The sequence below is a fragment of the Nyctereutes procyonoides genome, unplaced genomic scaffold (assembly GCF_905146905.1).
Source record: "Nyctereutes procyonoides isolate TBG_1078 unplaced genomic scaffold, NYPRO_anot_genome, whole genome shotgun sequence".
NCBI lineage: Eukaryota > Metazoa > Chordata > Mammalia > Carnivora > Canidae > Nyctereutes > Nyctereutes procyonoides.
In genome coordinates, this window is record NW_026575052.1 from 7,302,123 (window position 1) to 7,319,032 (window position 16,910).

General features: G+C 50.7%; 1 protein-coding gene across 1 annotated transcript in view; it reads right to left on the reverse strand.

The window, feature by feature from the left end:
• Positions 1-16,910, reverse strand: part of KIF17 (kinesin family member 17) — a 43,485-nt gene that overhangs the window by 6,919 nt on the left and 19,656 nt on the right. Inside the window, exons 7-11 of the mRNA XM_055331755.1 lie at positions 15,663-15,810; positions 13,474-14,036; positions 12,491-12,577; positions 11,254-11,423; positions 9,340-9,571 (exon numbers count right to left, since the gene is read on the reverse strand). Coding sequence (XP_055187730.1) covers positions 9,340-9,571; positions 11,254-11,423; positions 12,491-12,577; positions 13,474-14,036; positions 15,663-15,810 — 1,200 coding nt within the window. The remainder of the gene's footprint in view (positions 1-9,339; positions 9,572-11,253; positions 11,424-12,490; positions 12,578-13,473; positions 14,037-15,662; positions 15,811-16,910) is intronic.

The window sequence follows — 16,910 nt, forward strand, 5'->3', positions numbered from 1 at the left end:
AACATTGGTTATCATCTATCTGTTTTATTACAGTTTCCCTTGCGGGCGTGAGGTGGCATCTCTATACCATAGATGGCAGTTTTGCATTGTAGATATTTGCCTTTCCCTGGTGGCTAATGATGTTGAGCACAGTTTCTTGTGCTGACTGGACATTTGTTTATCTTCTTTGGAGAAATGTCTGCTCAGATCCTTTGCCCATTTTTAAGTTAGATTGTATTTTTATTCTTGAATTGTGAGGGTTCTTTATATGTTCTGGATATAAGCAACTTATTGGGATATATATGATTTGCAAGTATTTTCTCTCATCCTATGGGCTGTATTTTCTCTTTCTTGCAGTATCCTTTAAAGCACAAAAGTTTTCATTTTGATTAAGTCCAATGTATTTTTTCCTTTGTTGTTTGTGCTTTTGATATCAGAACCGAGAAAGTAGTGTCTAATTTTTTTAAGACTTTTTATTTACTTGAGAGTGAGGGAGAAAGAGAGCAAAAGAGAGTACACAGAGGGAAAGGGAGAAACAGACTCTCTGCTGAGCAGGGAGCCCAACACAGGGCTTGATCCCAGGACCCTGAGATTATAGCCTGAGCTGAAGGCAGCTGCTTAACTGACTGGGCACCCAGGCACCCCAGCAATGTCTAATTTAAAGTAACAAATATTTATACCTTTGAGTGTTACAGTTTTAGCTCTTATGTTTAGTCTGTTGATCCATTTTGTTTTGTTTTTAAGATTTTATTTATTTATTTATTCATGAGAGATACAGAGAGAGAGAGAGAGGCAGAGACACAGGCAGAGGGAGAAGCAGGCTCCATGCAGGGAGCCTAACATGGGATTTGAACCAGGGTCTCCAGGATCACGCCCTGGGCCGAGGGCAGGCACTAAACCGCTGAGGCACCCGGGCTGCCCTGTTGATCCATTTTGAATTAATTTGTGTAGATGGTGTGAGGTTGGGGTCTGACATCATTCTTTGCCATGCTGGCCATCTAGTTATCCCAGCACCATTTGTTGAAAAGACTGTCTTTTCTCCACTGAATCATCTTGGCACACCTGTTAAAAATCAACTGACTATAAACACAAAAGTTTATTTATGGACTCTCAATTCCATCCCATTGATCTATATGCTGTCTTTATACCAGTACCACACAGTCTGGATTACTGTAACTTTGTAATGAGTTTTGAAATTGTGTGTGAGTCCTCCAACTGTGTTCATTTCAAGATTGTTTTTGGCTATTCTGAGTCCCTCAAATTTCCATACGAACTTTAGGGTCAGCTTGTCAAATGCTGCAAAGAAGCCAGTTGGGACTTTGATAGCGACCACCTTGAATCTGTAGATGTTTGAAGTGTATTCTCATCCTATCAATATTAAGTCTTCCAATCTATGAACATGGGATATCTTTCCATTTATTTAGATATTCTTGATTTCTTTCAACAATGTTTTATAGTTTTTTGGAATATAAACTTTACACTTCTTTTGTTAAATTTATTCCTAAGTATTCTATTCTTTTTGATGTATTGCAAATGGAATTGTTTTCTTTTTTAATGTTTTTGGATATTATACATTTTTTTAAGTAGGCTCCACACCCAATGCAGGGCTTCAACTCATGACCCTGAGATCAAGAGTCACATGCTGTACAGACTGTGCCAGCCATGGAATTGTTTTCTTAATTTTATTTGTGGATTGTTCATTGCAAGTATGTAGAAATAAAATTGTTTTCTGCTTATTGATCTTGTATCCTACAACCTTGCGGAAGTTGTTAATTGATTCTCGTAGTTAGGGTTTGGGTTTTGTTTTGTTTTGTTTTTAGTGGATTCCTTAGGATCTTCTACATAAAAGATCATGTCGTCTTCAAATAGAAATAGTTTTACCTATTCCTTTCCAATCTCAATGCCTTTTATTTCACTTTCTTACCTAACTGCCCTAGCTAGAAGCTCCAGCCCAGTGTTGAATAGAAGTGGTGAGAGCAGACATTCTTGTCTTGTTTCTTCTCTTAGAGAGAAAGCATTCAATCTTTCACCATTAAGTATGACATGTCATAGATGCCTTTTATCAGAATGAAGAAGCTCCCTTCTATTCCTAGTTTCCTGGGTGTTTTTATCACTACAGGCATTAAATTTTTTCAAAAACTTTTTCTGCATCTATTAAGATGATCATGTGAGTTCTGTCCGTTATTCTATTGAAATGGTATATTGGATTAATTGATTTTGGGATACTAAACCAACCCTGCATTCCTAGGATAAATCCCACTGTGGCATGATATAGATTTGGTTTGCTAGTATTTTGTGGAGCATTTTGTGTTGGTATTCATAAAAAACATTAGTCTATAGTTTTCTTGTTATGTCTTTGTATGGTTTTGGTATCAGGTGATATTGGCCCCATAGAATAAGTTAAGAAGTGTTCCCTTCTATTTCACAATTTTTAAAAAATATTTTTTAGGGCAGCCCAGGTGGCTCAGAGGTTTAGCGCTGCCTTCAGCCCAGGGCCTGATCCTGGAGACCCAGGATCGAGTCCCAAGTCGGGCTCCCTGGATGGAGCCTGCTTCTCCCTCTGCTGTATCTCTGCCTCTCTCTCTCTCTCTCTCTCTCTCTCTCTCTCTCTCTCTGTCTCTCATGAATAAATAAATAAAATCTTTTAAAAAATATTTTTAAAGCTAATAGTCTTCATTTTACAAATAAAACTTAGTGAGAAGACACAATGGAACAGGATACCCCACAGAAGAAAGCAAATAAAATCATATACCTAGGTGTGAAATTAACAAGATATGTTCAAAGCCGATGGGGGGAAATTTATAAAATATTCTTGAGTGACACCAACATTGATCTGAACTAACAGAAGATATACCACGATCCTGGACAGAAAAATCCAGGCTCATGAGGGTATCAATACCTTCAAGTTAATGTATAGATATAATGTGATTCCCCAAAAAATTCCACGAATTTTTTTTTCTGTACTTCTCTCCCCTTTTTACTGTTGCCCTAGAGCCCAGTCATTTATATAACGCATTTTGGGGAAAAAAAAAAAACAAACAGACAAGTAAGAATATACAGAAAACCTGGAATAGAAGATCATTGACAGAAGATTAGCCCTATGAAATTATAAAACATATTACAAAGTCCCCTGATCAGAAGAAGTAAAATCAAGAAGATTGTCTTGATTTGGATTTCCCTAAAAACAAAGGCTAATAGAGAATTTAAAGACAGTAATTTACATGGAAAATGAAGCCAGGAAACTTGGTAAGGAAAAGACAAAAGTGAGAATCACTCTAAAGGTGTTTTATATAAGTCATTGCTGAAGGCAGTGGGAGCTAGATTCCACTGGTTTCAATGAAAAACCTTACACAATGCCTCCTAGGAGGGCATCTAGGGCATTTGTCTGTTAGCTTCTAGGTTCCTATTGATTAAGGGTTGCCACTGAGGGGTGAAAGGGATCAGAATATGGTACCCCAAAATATTCCACTTTGGCATAAGAATTACTTTGAGCTGAAGGCAACTGAGAAACAGCAGACACAGAAAAAAGTTCTTTACCCTCCCCCATTTGCCTAAAAGCAGGGCATAAAGGGCATAAATTTCTCTTTGTGAAGGTATTCCCCCTCCCTTCTCTCAACAAGAGGGGTGGAACTGCTCTTAATCACTGGAAATGATGCTAGATTTATCATCCCAGTGACAGCATCAAGAAGAATCTGCATAATAAACCTTTTAAAGAACACTTATCTTGCATTAATTTTCCCCATATATTTTACCTTCCCACAATTTGCTGCCCCTAGAAGCTCAAAATACTTTTCTTTTGACACTTCACCACAAGTTTATGGCCCTTTGTTAAAATAGTATATAAGCCTCCAGGTCTATCTCTTTAGGGTTTTCACTTCCTTCTCTTGAGACCCCCATATGATGTAAAAATATTAACATCAGATAAAAAGTGTATATCTTTCCTCCTGAAAAAACAAAAAACAAACAAACAAACAAACAAAAAAAACAAAGTCCCTGAATATCAAATAAAGTGGTTGGCACTGGTACATGAATAGAGCAAGTGAAATTAGTAGAAAAATCAGAAATACATCTCTAAATGATTATAGAACTTTAGCTTACAATAAAGGCAACAGCTGAAGTTAGTGAAGAATAAATGGACTTTTTGAAAACAAAAAGTTTCTCCTAGGAAACAAGGAGAGCCATGTGGAACAGATAAAATTGAATCAGCTCCCCACACATGCACCAGGATAAATTCCAAGTGGATCAAATTTAATGTAAAAAGAAATAAAGATGGGCTGTCTGGGGACTCATTCAGTTAAGCATTGACTCCTGATTTCAGTTCAGGTCATGATCTCAGAGTTGTGAGATCGAGCCCCATCTTCGGCTCTTCACTCATGGGGAGTCTGCTTGAGATTCTCTCTCTCCCACTCCCTCTATCCCTCACCCCACTCACTCTCTCTCTCTTTATACTTTTTTAGTATAAATGAATAATAAAAAAGAAAGTAACTATACAAGTTCTAGAAGGAAACATAAATGAACTTTCTCAACTGTGACTACAAATCTACATGCAATGATAAAAAGTTGATAATTTGACAAAATAAAAAAATTCTTTTGTCTAGCAAAAATACCATAAAGCATAGTAAAAAGACAAATGCAAGTGAAATAGAAATATTTTCAATATCTTTCACAGATAAACAGGTCACACACCAAGGAATATTGATATTCCTAATATTAGTTACAATACTCATGATGTTAAGGTTTCTACAAGTGGGGAAAGGAGAGGAAGCACCACCTTACAGAAAAATGGGCAAAAGATGTGAACCCAGTTCAGAGGGAAAGAAGTGCAGTCATCCCTAAAACATGAAAAAATGTCTCAGCCTTCTCAACAGTAAGAAAAATGCAACCTGGCGAGGCTATAAGAAAGCACACTCATACATGCTGATGGAAATGCAAAAGGATTCCCCTCAGCCCCCCCACCCCCACCCAGGGAGAAGTTGGCAACAGCTATCCAAATCACATAGGCATTCACTCTGTCTCAGCAGTCCCAGCTGGAGGAATCAATTCTAAAGAAACCCACCCCAAATCTAAAAGTAGCGTGCACAGATTATTCACTACAGAGCTCTTTATCATAGCAAAAGCCTGGAGACAACCCAAATGCCCATCAGGAGAGAGCTCCTGGAGAGGCGTCTGGGTGGCCCAGTGGTTAAGTGTCCCACTCTTGATCTCAGCTCAGGTCTTGTTCAGGGTTGGGAGTCCAAGCCCCGCATTGGGCTCCATGCTGGGTGTGGAATCTACTTAAGAAAAGAGAGAGAGAGAGAGAGCTGCTGGAATAAACAATGACACACCCCACGATGGAGCAACACGTGGCTATAAAAAGGAATGAGGACTACTTCTAGAGACTGCTACCCAGTGACCTCCAGGACATATCGTTATGTGAAAAAAGTCTAGGCAGAGGAAAGTGTGTTTGTAGCTACTTTGATCTAAGAAGGGAGATGGTATATACACGTATGTACATGTGTGGATGGCGGATTTGTCCACACACACATATTTGCTTATATTCAAAAACTAAAGCTGGGGTGCCTGGGTGGCTCAGTCAGTTAAGTGTCTGCCTTCGGCTCAGGTCATGATCTCAGGGTCCTGGAATTGAGCCCCTTGTTGTCAGACACCCTGCTCAGTGGGGAGTCTGCTTCTCCCTCTCCCTCTGCCCCTCCTCGCTGCTTGTGCTCTCTCTCTCTCTCTCTCTCTCTCAAATAAATAAACAAAGTTCTAGATACCTGGCGATAATGGAAGCTACCCATATCTGAATCCCTCCAGGGAGACCCTCTAAAACAACACATAAAACAGTGAGAGAAAACGAAACCACCCTCCGCTCAGCCTCCACCAGCAGGTCCTAAATACCAGAAGTCCAGCAGACTGGTGGGCCTGCCCCACAGCGGGGATGAGTGGAAAGCACCCAGGAAAGGGTGGAAGGGCAAGGGCAAGGTGCTGGAAGCAGATAAAATCCCTCCCCAAGAGAGAAAGCCTCACTCTGAGTGGGAAAATACTGACAACAGATCTGATACTGTGAAACCAATGGAAGAGACTGGAATGTGAGTCACTCTCTCCAAGATGAACCTTTCTCTGCAAGTCTCTATAGAGACCGAGGGGTTAGTCTCTGCAAGGCACTGCTTCTGGGGGGTGTTTAGATGTGGGAGACCTCTTGAGGTGCAAAATAAAAAGTCCTACAGAAACAAAAGAAAATCACAGGGCACCTGGGTGGCTCAGGTGGTTAAGCGTCTGCCTTCAGCTCAGGTCATGATCCCAGAGTCCTGTGACTGAGCCCGTCCTCAGGCCCTGCTCAGAGGGGAGTCTGCTTCTCCCTTTCCCTCTGTCTCTCCCCCCTGGTCATTCTCTCTTTCTCTCTCAAATAAATATTTTTTAAAAAAGAAACAAGAGAAAATCACAAAGGACACACCGAACCCTCCCACCTAGAGAGAGAGAGAGAACCCAAAAGTGAGAACAAAATTTGGAAGGAAGGTCTTGACCCCTATGATTTCCACCCCTTGGTATGTGCCTGTGACTATGTTCCCTTACACAGCAAAAAGGACTTTGCAAATGGAATTGAAGTTATTAATCTGTTGGCTTTAAAATGGGGGAGATTATCCTGGATCATCTGGTGAGCCCAGTGTAACCACACAGGCTTTACAGAGGGGAGCAGAGAGCCAGGCAGAGGACAGGCATTAGAAGAGATGCTTCAGAGGAAGGAGACAGGAGTCGAGTCAGAGAGCTGAAGCCTAGGAGCGGCTGGCCCTGGCAGTCTTTGAGGGGGGTCATGAGCCGAAAAAGGTAGGCGGCCTCTAGAAACAGAACGAACCCCAGCAGACAGCCTGCAGGGACTTGGGAACCTCAGTCCTACAACCACATAGAACTGGATCCTGTCAACAACCCGAATGGCCCTGGACATGGATTCTTCACCAGAACCTCTGAAGGAAACGCAGCCCTGCCTGCACCTTGGTTCCAGCCCTCTGGAATTCAAAGCAGAGGAACCAACCATGTTGGAGCTGGACCCCGACCCACAGAACTGTGAGATAAGAAATGTGTGTTATTTTAGGCAACTCCATTTGTGGTGATATGCTAAGTACACAGCAGTAGGGGACAGTCTATTTAACACTGCACTTCCCTATATGAACAGAAGAGCATGCTGTGGACTGAGCAAACCCAGCCAGCCGTCCAAACCTTCACCTCTGCTTTCAGCCGGTACTGAAAATGCAGAAACACAAGACACTGCAAAATAAACAGAAAAGAGGGGCGCCTGGGTGGCTCAGCCGGTTAAGCATCTGCCTTCAGCTCGGGTCATGATCCTGGGGTCCTGCTCAGCGGGGAGCCAGCTTTTCCCTCTCCCTCTGCTCCTCCCTCAGCTCGTGCTCTATCTCTGTGTCTCTCTCAAATGAATAAATAAAAATCTTTTTTAAAAAATGAACAACAACAACAAAAGAACAGAAAAGAGCAGAAGTAGCTAATCAAAGCTACTCTAAGAACCAGGAAATGAAAATCAAAACACTTCAGCAGAAGAAAATTCTCCCCAAAGCACGAGCACGCAGAACCAAAGCGTACCCCCAACATCCCGATGTGATTACAATTTCCTTAAATTCACACGTAGGAACATTTCAAATCAGCAATCCAAAAGCCTTAAAGTGGAAATGGACAGAAATAAAAGAGATGTAAACTGGGACCTTAACGGAACTCCAGAAATAATTCTTTTTCAGACTTAGGTGCGTAGACCACATTAGAAGACGTCTCGGGAAGAACAAATTTGGCTGAAAACATAAAAAGGGGTATTAAGGGATCCCTGGGTGGCGCAGCGGTTTGGCGCCTGCCTTTGGCCCGGGGTGCGATCCTGGAGACTCGGGATCGAATCCCACATCGCGCTCCCGGTGCATGGAGCCTGCTTCTCCCTCTGCCTATGTCTCTGCCCCTCTCTCTCCCTGTGACTATCATAAATAAATAAAAATTTTTTAAAAAAAGGGGTATTAAGAAAAAGCACGAAAATATCCAAGAAAATGTAAACATGACAGAGGTTCAAAGAGGAAAAAGCATCAACTTCTGCTTTGGCGAGATGCTTGGGTTGACAGCGTCAGGCAGGGACAAGGGGTGCCCTGCGGCCAGGCAAGGGGGACATGTGGGGCCCAGAGCCCCCAGGGAAGCGGATGGCAGCTCCTCCTCTGTCTTGTCCTCACTCCCCACGCTCTGTCACACTGCCTCCCTTCCGCTCCTGGTGCCACTAACCTCACACTCAGCACCAGCCCCTCCCTGGGCCCGGAGGCTCTTCCTTCAGGTCACGCATGACCTGGCCCCGCCTTTCCTGAGGTTCAGATCCCACCACAGAAGTCACCGCCTCCTCCGGGAGGACCTCCCTGTACCCCCCCAGGTGGCCCTGGGAACTTCTGGGGTTCTGTTAACTCTCAGTCCCCCAATGTGGGTGCCAGTGTCATGGGAGCGTGCACTCCGTGCAAGTGAGTTAAGTTGCACACTTGTGATGTGCACATGTGTATACTTAAATCAAAATGAAAAAACAAAAAATAAAGCCACTGATGTGGGAAACAAAGGCAGAAAAAAATTATCGAATTTCCTTACTGCCTGCAGCCCACTGACAAGTCCTCGAAAGAGGCCGAGGGACATTCCCCTAGGGACTCAGCCGCCTTGATGGTGACACTTGGCTAAGGGCGAGAGGCAATCTCAGCCCGCTCCCCCGACCCCGGGATACTATGATCTACTTTAACACATAAAAATGCCTTTGGAAACTTCCTTTATCTCTATCCCGGCCAAGATCCTGTTGGCAGTCATCCCCCAAGCATATGCCCCAGCGACATACACCGGAAGGGTCTCGGGACTCGGGTTTTGTTACACAGTCGTGAATGACCTCTCCCAACAACAGCCAGGCCCCTCCAGGTCCTGGAAACGTCGCTGCCAAAATTCCTTAGAGCCCCGCACGGTCTCCCTAACCCCCTCCCACTTCGAGTGTAGAATGGGCCACTCCTCATGAGCCCCGCGCAGCTCCTCCTGCCTGTGGGTCCTGTCCCCGTGCCTTAATAAAACCACCTTCTTGCACCCAAGACGTCTCAAGAACTCTTTCTTGGCCGTGGCCTTCAAACCCTAACGTCTCTCCTCCATCACCATCCTCCTCTAGGATTCCCTTCACAGCAGTCTCTGGCACCGTCGCTTATTTCTCCGCTGTGCTATTTGTCACATACACGCTCCCTGCACAGCAGATACGTCTGTCACTGTGACTGCCTCCAGGGCCAGCATGGCACACAGCAGGCGCTGACTAGATGCCGGCGCGGAACAATGAATGCACCTGGGCATGGGGGGGTGCGGGGGGTGCAGGGTGGGCTGAGGCCTCACCTTCCTCTGCATCTTCTCCAGCAGCTTGCTCTTGGCCCACACCTCCTCCTGGAGGGAGTCGTAGACGTTGAGCAGCACCCAGTCCCCGCCGTCCTCGTCCGAGTTCTGCAAGGCCGCCACCAGCTGCTTCTTGCGCTCGTCCGCGTACCGCTTCCGCCGCTTGTGCTTTTCCTTCAGGTCCTTGTTCTTGGCCTGCTCCCCTCCAACCACCTGCTGCTCCAACAGCTGCAGGCTGCCAGCGCAGAGAAGAAGGCACACGTGACAGCATCTGGCTGTCACTGTGCGCTTGGTGTCCAGAAGGATGTCGTGGGGTCCTTGCGACAACCCCTCACAGACGTGGACGCAGGCTTGGAAAGGGGAGGCCTCTGGCTGGGGTCAGGATCGGGGCTCTGAGCAAGCCTGTGAGCTCATTGACACAACAGGACGGGCCCAGAGCCCGCCCGCCACCTGCCACCTGCCAGCACGGGCCTCCCAGAGCCAAGGGTCCCCACACCCTGCGTGACCAGAGCAGCCCTGGGGGGGGAGGCTGTGCAGTGCACCGGGGCACCGTACCTCACCCCCTCCCTCTGCAGCCCCCCACCCGGCTCACTCCAGTGCTCCAAGCTGCTTGTTCTCCCAGCAGCCAGGCTGTGCCCCCTGTATCTCAGAGGCCACCTGGGGCATCTGTCCTGCAAAATGCATTCAGGTAGAGCTGAGCAAAGCTACCACGAGACACGGAAAGTGGAGGCCTCTGCAAAGCCTTCCCTGCCCGTGCTCCTGACCACCCCCTGAACACGGCCACGTGGGCCCAGAGTTCTCTCGGTGCCTGGCGCTCGGCAGGCATGGTCTCACTTGACCCTCACGACGAGCTTCTCAAGCTGGAGCTCTTATTTTTTTTTTAATTTTTTTTTTTATTTATTTATGACAGTCACAGAGAGAGAGAGAGGCAGAGACACAGGCAGAGGGAGAAGCAGGCTCCATGCACCGGGAGCCTGACGTGGGATTCGATCCCGGGTCTCCAGGGTCGCGCCCTGGGCCAAAGACCGGCACTAAACCACTGCGCCACCCAGGGATCCCTGGAGCTCTTATTATCACCCGTTTTGTAGATGAGAAGTTAAGGCACAGGGAGCTTTAGAGTTGGCCCAGGTGGTAGAGGTAGGTAGGGTGGAGGCGGATGGGAGCCCAGACAGTCGACTGCACAACCCACTGGCTTCTCAGGCTACGGAGGCTGGTCCTCCCTGGGCCTGGGTAGCTGCCTCCCCTCAGACTGTGGGCCCTGGAAGGCCAGCGGGGCAGCTCACTCATCCTTGCATCCTGGTTTCTGGCAATAGTCCCTGCTCAGTTCACACGTGAACTGTGGCCTGTGGGACTGAGTTTACCACGGCTTGGAGGCGGCTGACCCGCCGGCCAGGGGCTGTCACAGAGGTGGGCCTCACGTTATTCCCATTTACGGGAATAAGAATCAAGGTTCAGGAATGTTAAGTGACTTGCACAGAGTGAAGAAAGCCCAGCTCCCCAGGCGGGCAGCCTCTGAGGGGGTCGGGGAGCCTGGTCCCTAGGGCGAGCAGGTCTCACACCCGGGGTGGGGGCACTGCAGGCTCGCCGGGAGCCGAGGGGAGCCTGCACCATCTGCCCTGGGAGTCCTGCGAATGCCAGGCAGACAACAGTCCCTTCCCTCTCTCCCGGAGCGGCTGCTCCCCCAGCAGATGCTGGAGGGGCTGGGGGCACGGTTCCCCGAGCAGCGCCCTGGCCACCCGGCTGACTAGCACCGTCCCCCCGGCTCCTGGAGCGGATCAGGGCCTCTTGGGCCTCATCAGGAGGGGAGAGAGTGGAGGTTCAGTGGAAAATCTGTGGACACCCCCGCTGCTGTGCCCAGGACACAGCGCCCTCCTGCCCTGCCCCGGGGTCCCACCCGCCCCGAGCCCCAGCACTCACCGGGCCAGCACCCGCTCCTGGTCCACGACGGGGAGCAGCTCGTCGGTCAGCACCGCCACCTCCACACCCACACTGTCCCTTCTCACGCTTGTCACGGCCAGCAAGGGCTCAGGCGGAGGCTCCAAGGCCACCGCGGCCTGGGCCGCCACTTCGGGGCCCTGACCAGCCTCCTGTGTGCAGAGAGAAACCAAGGTGGAGGCGGAGAGGCCGGGCCCCCCGGACAGGAGCTCACGGAGCCTCCATCCCCGACAGCAGCATCCGGGCCCCTCGCGGCCTGGACGGGTCACTTCTGCCTTGAAGGCACCCAGTTCTACAAAAATGCACCCAATCAGCTTCCCACCTCCACCATTTCCTCCAACACCCCCAAAGAGTTTCCGTCTTGCTCTCCTGCCCCTGGGCACCCAGGCTCCCACGGCAGCTACGGCAATTCTCTCCAAATAGAAACCACTCGCGTCCCTTTCCTGATCAGAACCCTTTCATGGATTCCCAGTGCGTGTGCGGTAAAATCCAGCTTCTCCCGCGGCCTTCGGGCCCTCCCTGCCTCCCCCTGCCTCCCCTGCCCGCACCCCGTCCACCCTGCTGCTTCTCTGGCCTCGTTGGTCCATTGCTGAGAAAGTCCAGACCCTCCCAGCCATGAGACTTCGGCCCGTGCCACCCCCAGCCTGATGCTCGGCCACGGCCCCTTCTCCCTGCTTGGGGCCCATCTCAGTGTCACCTGACAGCCAGGCTGCCCCTGGCCACCCCATCTCCCATCTACTGAGAGCCTCGAGGGTGCCAGCTCCTACCCCGTGATCCAGTCCAGAGGCTGGCACGTAGTTCTCTCTCCACACATGTGGGTGGATTTAGAGCCCTTCTCCCGTTCCCTGTGGCCTGTTGTGCTTTCTTAAGCAGAAGAGAAGAGGAAGGGGCTCTCACAGGACCCCAGGGCTTCCCTGCCAGCACCTCGGGGACCCCAGCCCCTGCCCTGTTGCCCTCACCCTCAGCACACGCTGGGCCTCCATGCTTTCAACAGGCTTCCAAGGCCAAGGAAAGTCTGAATATTGCTGAATAGTGGCCTCTCAATCACATCAATAATAAGAAGTAATAATAATGCTTTGCAACAGGCCAACTCAGATAAATTGGGGCCGTCGGCCCATTTCGTGGAAGAAGACATGGAGGCCCCAAGTGTTACAGGAAGACCCAGGCTCCTGGGAACTCCTCCCTCGACCCGAGGGTCTGGCCCGGGGGAGGAACTCACAGTCTTGGGCAGGAGGCAGGCAGTTGTCTCAGCTTCAGACCCAGTGACATCAATACCAGGCCCCAGCAGATCGGTCAGGGAAGGGTGCTTGTGGGAGAGAGGCCGGCGGGTGGGGAGGAAGAGGGACAGTGGGCCGGAATCATCCTCCGCTCCCTGTCCTCCCCCCCTTCAGTGCCCCAAGCCCCAGGGCCACCACCTCCTCCTGCCTGTCACCGCTGAGGGGACCCGTGGGGAGCAGGGGCGAGGAGAGGAGAGGACAGGGAAGAGAGAACTGAGAGAACCGGGGAGAAGTGTGCTCTGGGAGCGCCGCCTGCATGACCTCCCATGAATCATGCTCAGCACCCCCAGTTTGTAGAGAGGAACCAAAGGCCCAGAGAGGTGACTGCCCAAGGTCACACAACTATGTGAGGGTAGAGCTGAGGTTTAACCCTGGTCTGTGTGGTTCAAAGACCTGTGCTCTTTACACACACACACACATACACACAGGAAAGGAAGCAAAGCAGAGGGAAAGAACAAAAGGGAGAGAAGCAGAAGAGAATTTAAAACATAAAAGAAGGTGGAAAGGGGAGAAGCAGCTGGATCTCTGGATGGCGCCTGGAAAGAAGCTGCCTTCCTTCCCGCAGACCCCAGCCTGCCAGGGCAAGAAGGCTGACCAAGGCCTCCTGGGCTCCTCCAGGCCTGGAAGCTCGGTGTAACCATGGCAACTCAGCACAGCTCCCAGGTAGGTGTCCCTCCACTAGCAGAACAGGTGGCCACCTGGAGAAGCCTCCTATCTCCATCCCTCTCCCCTGCCGATTTACGGAGCATGAGAGAGCTGCTCTCTCCCGGACCCCTGAAGGCCAGTCCCCGTGAGCCTGCCACCACCAAGCCAGAGCCACTGCACAGATGGTGGGGCTGGTGCCAGAGCAGCGGAGGCTGGACGTCTGTGCATGCCCAGGGACCTGTGTGCCCCCAGCTGAGCTCTGCCTGCTGAGTTTCTGTACAGTGTCCCGTGTGACATCAGTTACCTGCGAGGGGACCTCGGGTCCACCGGCCTGCAGCACCTCCGTCCCAGCCACCGTGGAGGAGAGCCTGGCCAGCTTGGCTTCCACCTCGGCAAATGGGTCGTGCAGGCTGGGGAACAGTTCCAGGGCCAACAGCTGGGGATGCTCCTCCTCTTCCTCCTCCTCCTCCTGGGGGACAGGCCCCTCCTGCAGCGGCTCTGCGGCCTCCCGGTGGAGGCACCAGTCTGGGAAGTATCTGCCCTTGGCCTCCGCCTCCTCCCGAGGCCCGGGGAAGGCCTGGGACATGGAGGTCTCCTCGAGCCCGGACGACTCATCAGACCCCAGAGACAGCTCGGACTTGGAGGTCTCTGCCTTGGGCAGCTCCTCGAACCCGGGAGAAACAGTCTTGGAGACATCCTCGCTGGGCAGGGTGTGCTCCCTGGAGTAGATCTCAGGCTTCACGGCCGTCTCATAGTGGAACGCCGGGGAGTGCTCAGACCTGTTGGCAAACTCGGCCCTGGACATGCCCTGCGCCTTGAGGACCTCCGCCTTCAGGACAGCCTCTGTGAGTGGAGACTCCCTTTAGCTCCTCACGGAGTGGGATGAGTGACCCCCTGGGAGCCGGTCCCAAGTGTGCCGTATCCAAGGGACGGGCTTAAGAGTCAGGACCTCCCAGGCCCCCAAATACTGGCCTCCCATCTCCTCGATCAGAACTCAGACTCTGTCTCCTTCCTCCTCTTCCAGGAAGTCTTCCCTGACTGGCACCAGGAGCTCTCCATCCTCTGGCCTCCATAGCCATTATTTGCTGGGCTCTTCCCACCCTGCCTTGGGGCTGCTCTTAACACATAAGGTGACTGCCCTGTGGGTCTTACTGCCTCCAAGGCCGAGAGCTCCTGATCAGCAAGGAGACAGCGGCACCCAGCTCAGGGCTCTCGTCCACAGGCTATGCTAGATCCGTGGGAGTTAAATGAACACTGTGGGGCAGCCCTGGTGGCTCAGCGGTTTAGCCCAGGGCGTGATCCTGGAGACCCGGGATTGAGTCCCACATCAGGCTCCCGGTGCATGGAGCCTGATTCTCCCTCTGCCTGTGTCTCTGCCTCTCTCTCTCTGTGTGTCTCTCATGAATAAATAAATAAAATCTTAAAAAAAAAAATAAATGAACACTGTGGATGAACGTTACATCAAATAAAATCACCCAGAGGCCTAATATCCAAACAGGACAGGAGGCACACTGTGAGGGGCAGAAAATGCCAGAATCTGCCCTTCCCCTGTCCTCTGAGTCAGCCAGAGTGGACGAGGCTGCAATCCCACAGGCCTCCTCGGGGCTCCCAGCTCACGGGCATTCCCTCCATCCACTTCTTTGTCACTGTGGCCTGGGCTCCCCTGAGAGAGTCCTGACGCTACCTTTGCAGAAAGAGGACACCCAGTCCCTAGAGCTCAGCAGCCTGAAGCTCTCCAAGCCTCAGTTTGCACACTGGCCATGTGAGGATTCCCCGTGTCCTCGCTCACTGAGGGAGTACCCAGCACACAGCACCCGGCACACAGCAATGCCCGATAAATGGTCCCCATGATGTGACCGATATCGTCCTCATTACAAGAAGGATTTTACAGTATTTCGGTGAGTACCAGGAAGTCGGAGCTGCCTGGCAGCACAGGTGTTTGGATGATAATGGTAGGGAGGAACATTCCAGAATGTAAAAAACATGACGAAAACCTTCAGCTAGGTGAAAGTCCTTGCTAATAATTGAATCCTTATTTTGGGATGTGGTTGCTTTGGTAACAGGCAGTCTCAGAAAGGAGAGGAGACCAGAAGAGGCAGGAACTGGGGGAAGGAACTTACCTATGAAATATGGGTGATGCATTGTGAGGCTAGGTCAGCCTCGGCTAGGGCCCAGCCTGCGGCCAAGGTTTCCCGGGTGCAATGCTGTGTGGATAAGAACACTGCCTGGGTTCCAATCCTGACTCGACTCTACCAGCTGTGTGACCATAGACAAGTTACTCACCCTCTCTGTGCCTCAGTTTCCTTACCTACCAAATGAGGATCATTGTGATAGCTGCCTTGCGGGGCTGCCGTGAGGCGTAACTAGAACTGAGCCTGGCGTGCAGGAGGTGCTCTATAAACGTCCGTTAGTAAAATGGGGAGGGGAGCCGGCCGACCACCCTCGTGACAGCCCGGGCCGGGCACCCACCTGTCTCCTTGCGCAGGTTCTCCTCCAGCGTGGACACCTTCACGTCGTACGAGTTGCGCATGGCAGTGATGTCCTCCTCCAGCCGGGCCCGGGACTCCTGCTCCGCCTCGTAGTCGGCCCTCAGCCGGGCCAGGCGCTCCTCGTACTCCTGGGGGGGGCAGGGGGGACACGGGGGTTGGCAGCGTCACATCATTCGGTTCGCCTCCCCTGTCAATCAAACAACCGGGAAAATACCAAGAAGTCAAAAGAACAGAGTCAAAATTTCCTACACAGCACGAGGACGATATTGGCGGGTGAAGACCCTTCTGAACTTTACTTCTGCATTTTTTTTAAGATTTTATTTATTTATTCATGAGACACACACAGAGAGAGAGAGAGAGAGAGAGAGAGAGAGGCAGAGACACAGGCAGAGGGAGAAGCAGGCTCCTTGCAGGGAGCCCGACGTGGGACTCGATCCCGGGTCTCCAGGACCAGGCCCTGGGCCGAAGGTGGCGCTAAACCGCTGAGCCACTGGGGCTGCCCTGCTCTGCATTTTTTAAAAGATTTCATTTATTTATTAGAGAGAGAGAGTGTAGGGGGAGGAGCAGAGGGAGAGGGAGAGAATCTCCAGCAGACTCCCTGCTGAGCGCAGAGCCCAGTGCGAGGCTCCATCCTACGCCCGACCTGAGCCACCCAGGCGCCCCTACTCTGCATTTTTTTAAAAAGATTTTATTTATTCATTTGAGACAGACAGAGACAGAGGGAGAGGGCACAAGCAGGGGAAGAAGCAGAGGCAGAGGGAGAGGCAGACTCCCTGCTCAGCCGGGAACCCGATGCGGGACTCGATCCCGGGACCCTGGGATCACTGACCCTGGGATCTGAGCCAAAGGCAGATGCTCAACCATCCGAGCCTCCCAGGTGCTCCCCTGCTCTGCATCTTTAATGGACTAATAATATAAGACTTTCCACACAGCAATACATCACGAACACCTTTGCTCGTCAATAAACACGTTTTAACCAGATGATCCTCAACCTGTCGAGGACGAAATACATTTTTACTCCTCTGCTTCTCCTTCCATCTTTGCCGTCACCCCAGCGCTGGTCCAAATAGCCTCCCGGCCCGTCTGCCTCTTGCCCCTGCCCCCAACCTTCCCCACACGCACCCTCACTCCTGCCCGTTAGACCACGTCTCAGTGGCTTCCTATGTTCGAGAACAAAACCCAAGCCTCTCGACGCTACCCGAGTCCCCAGCAATCCAGACGGTCCACC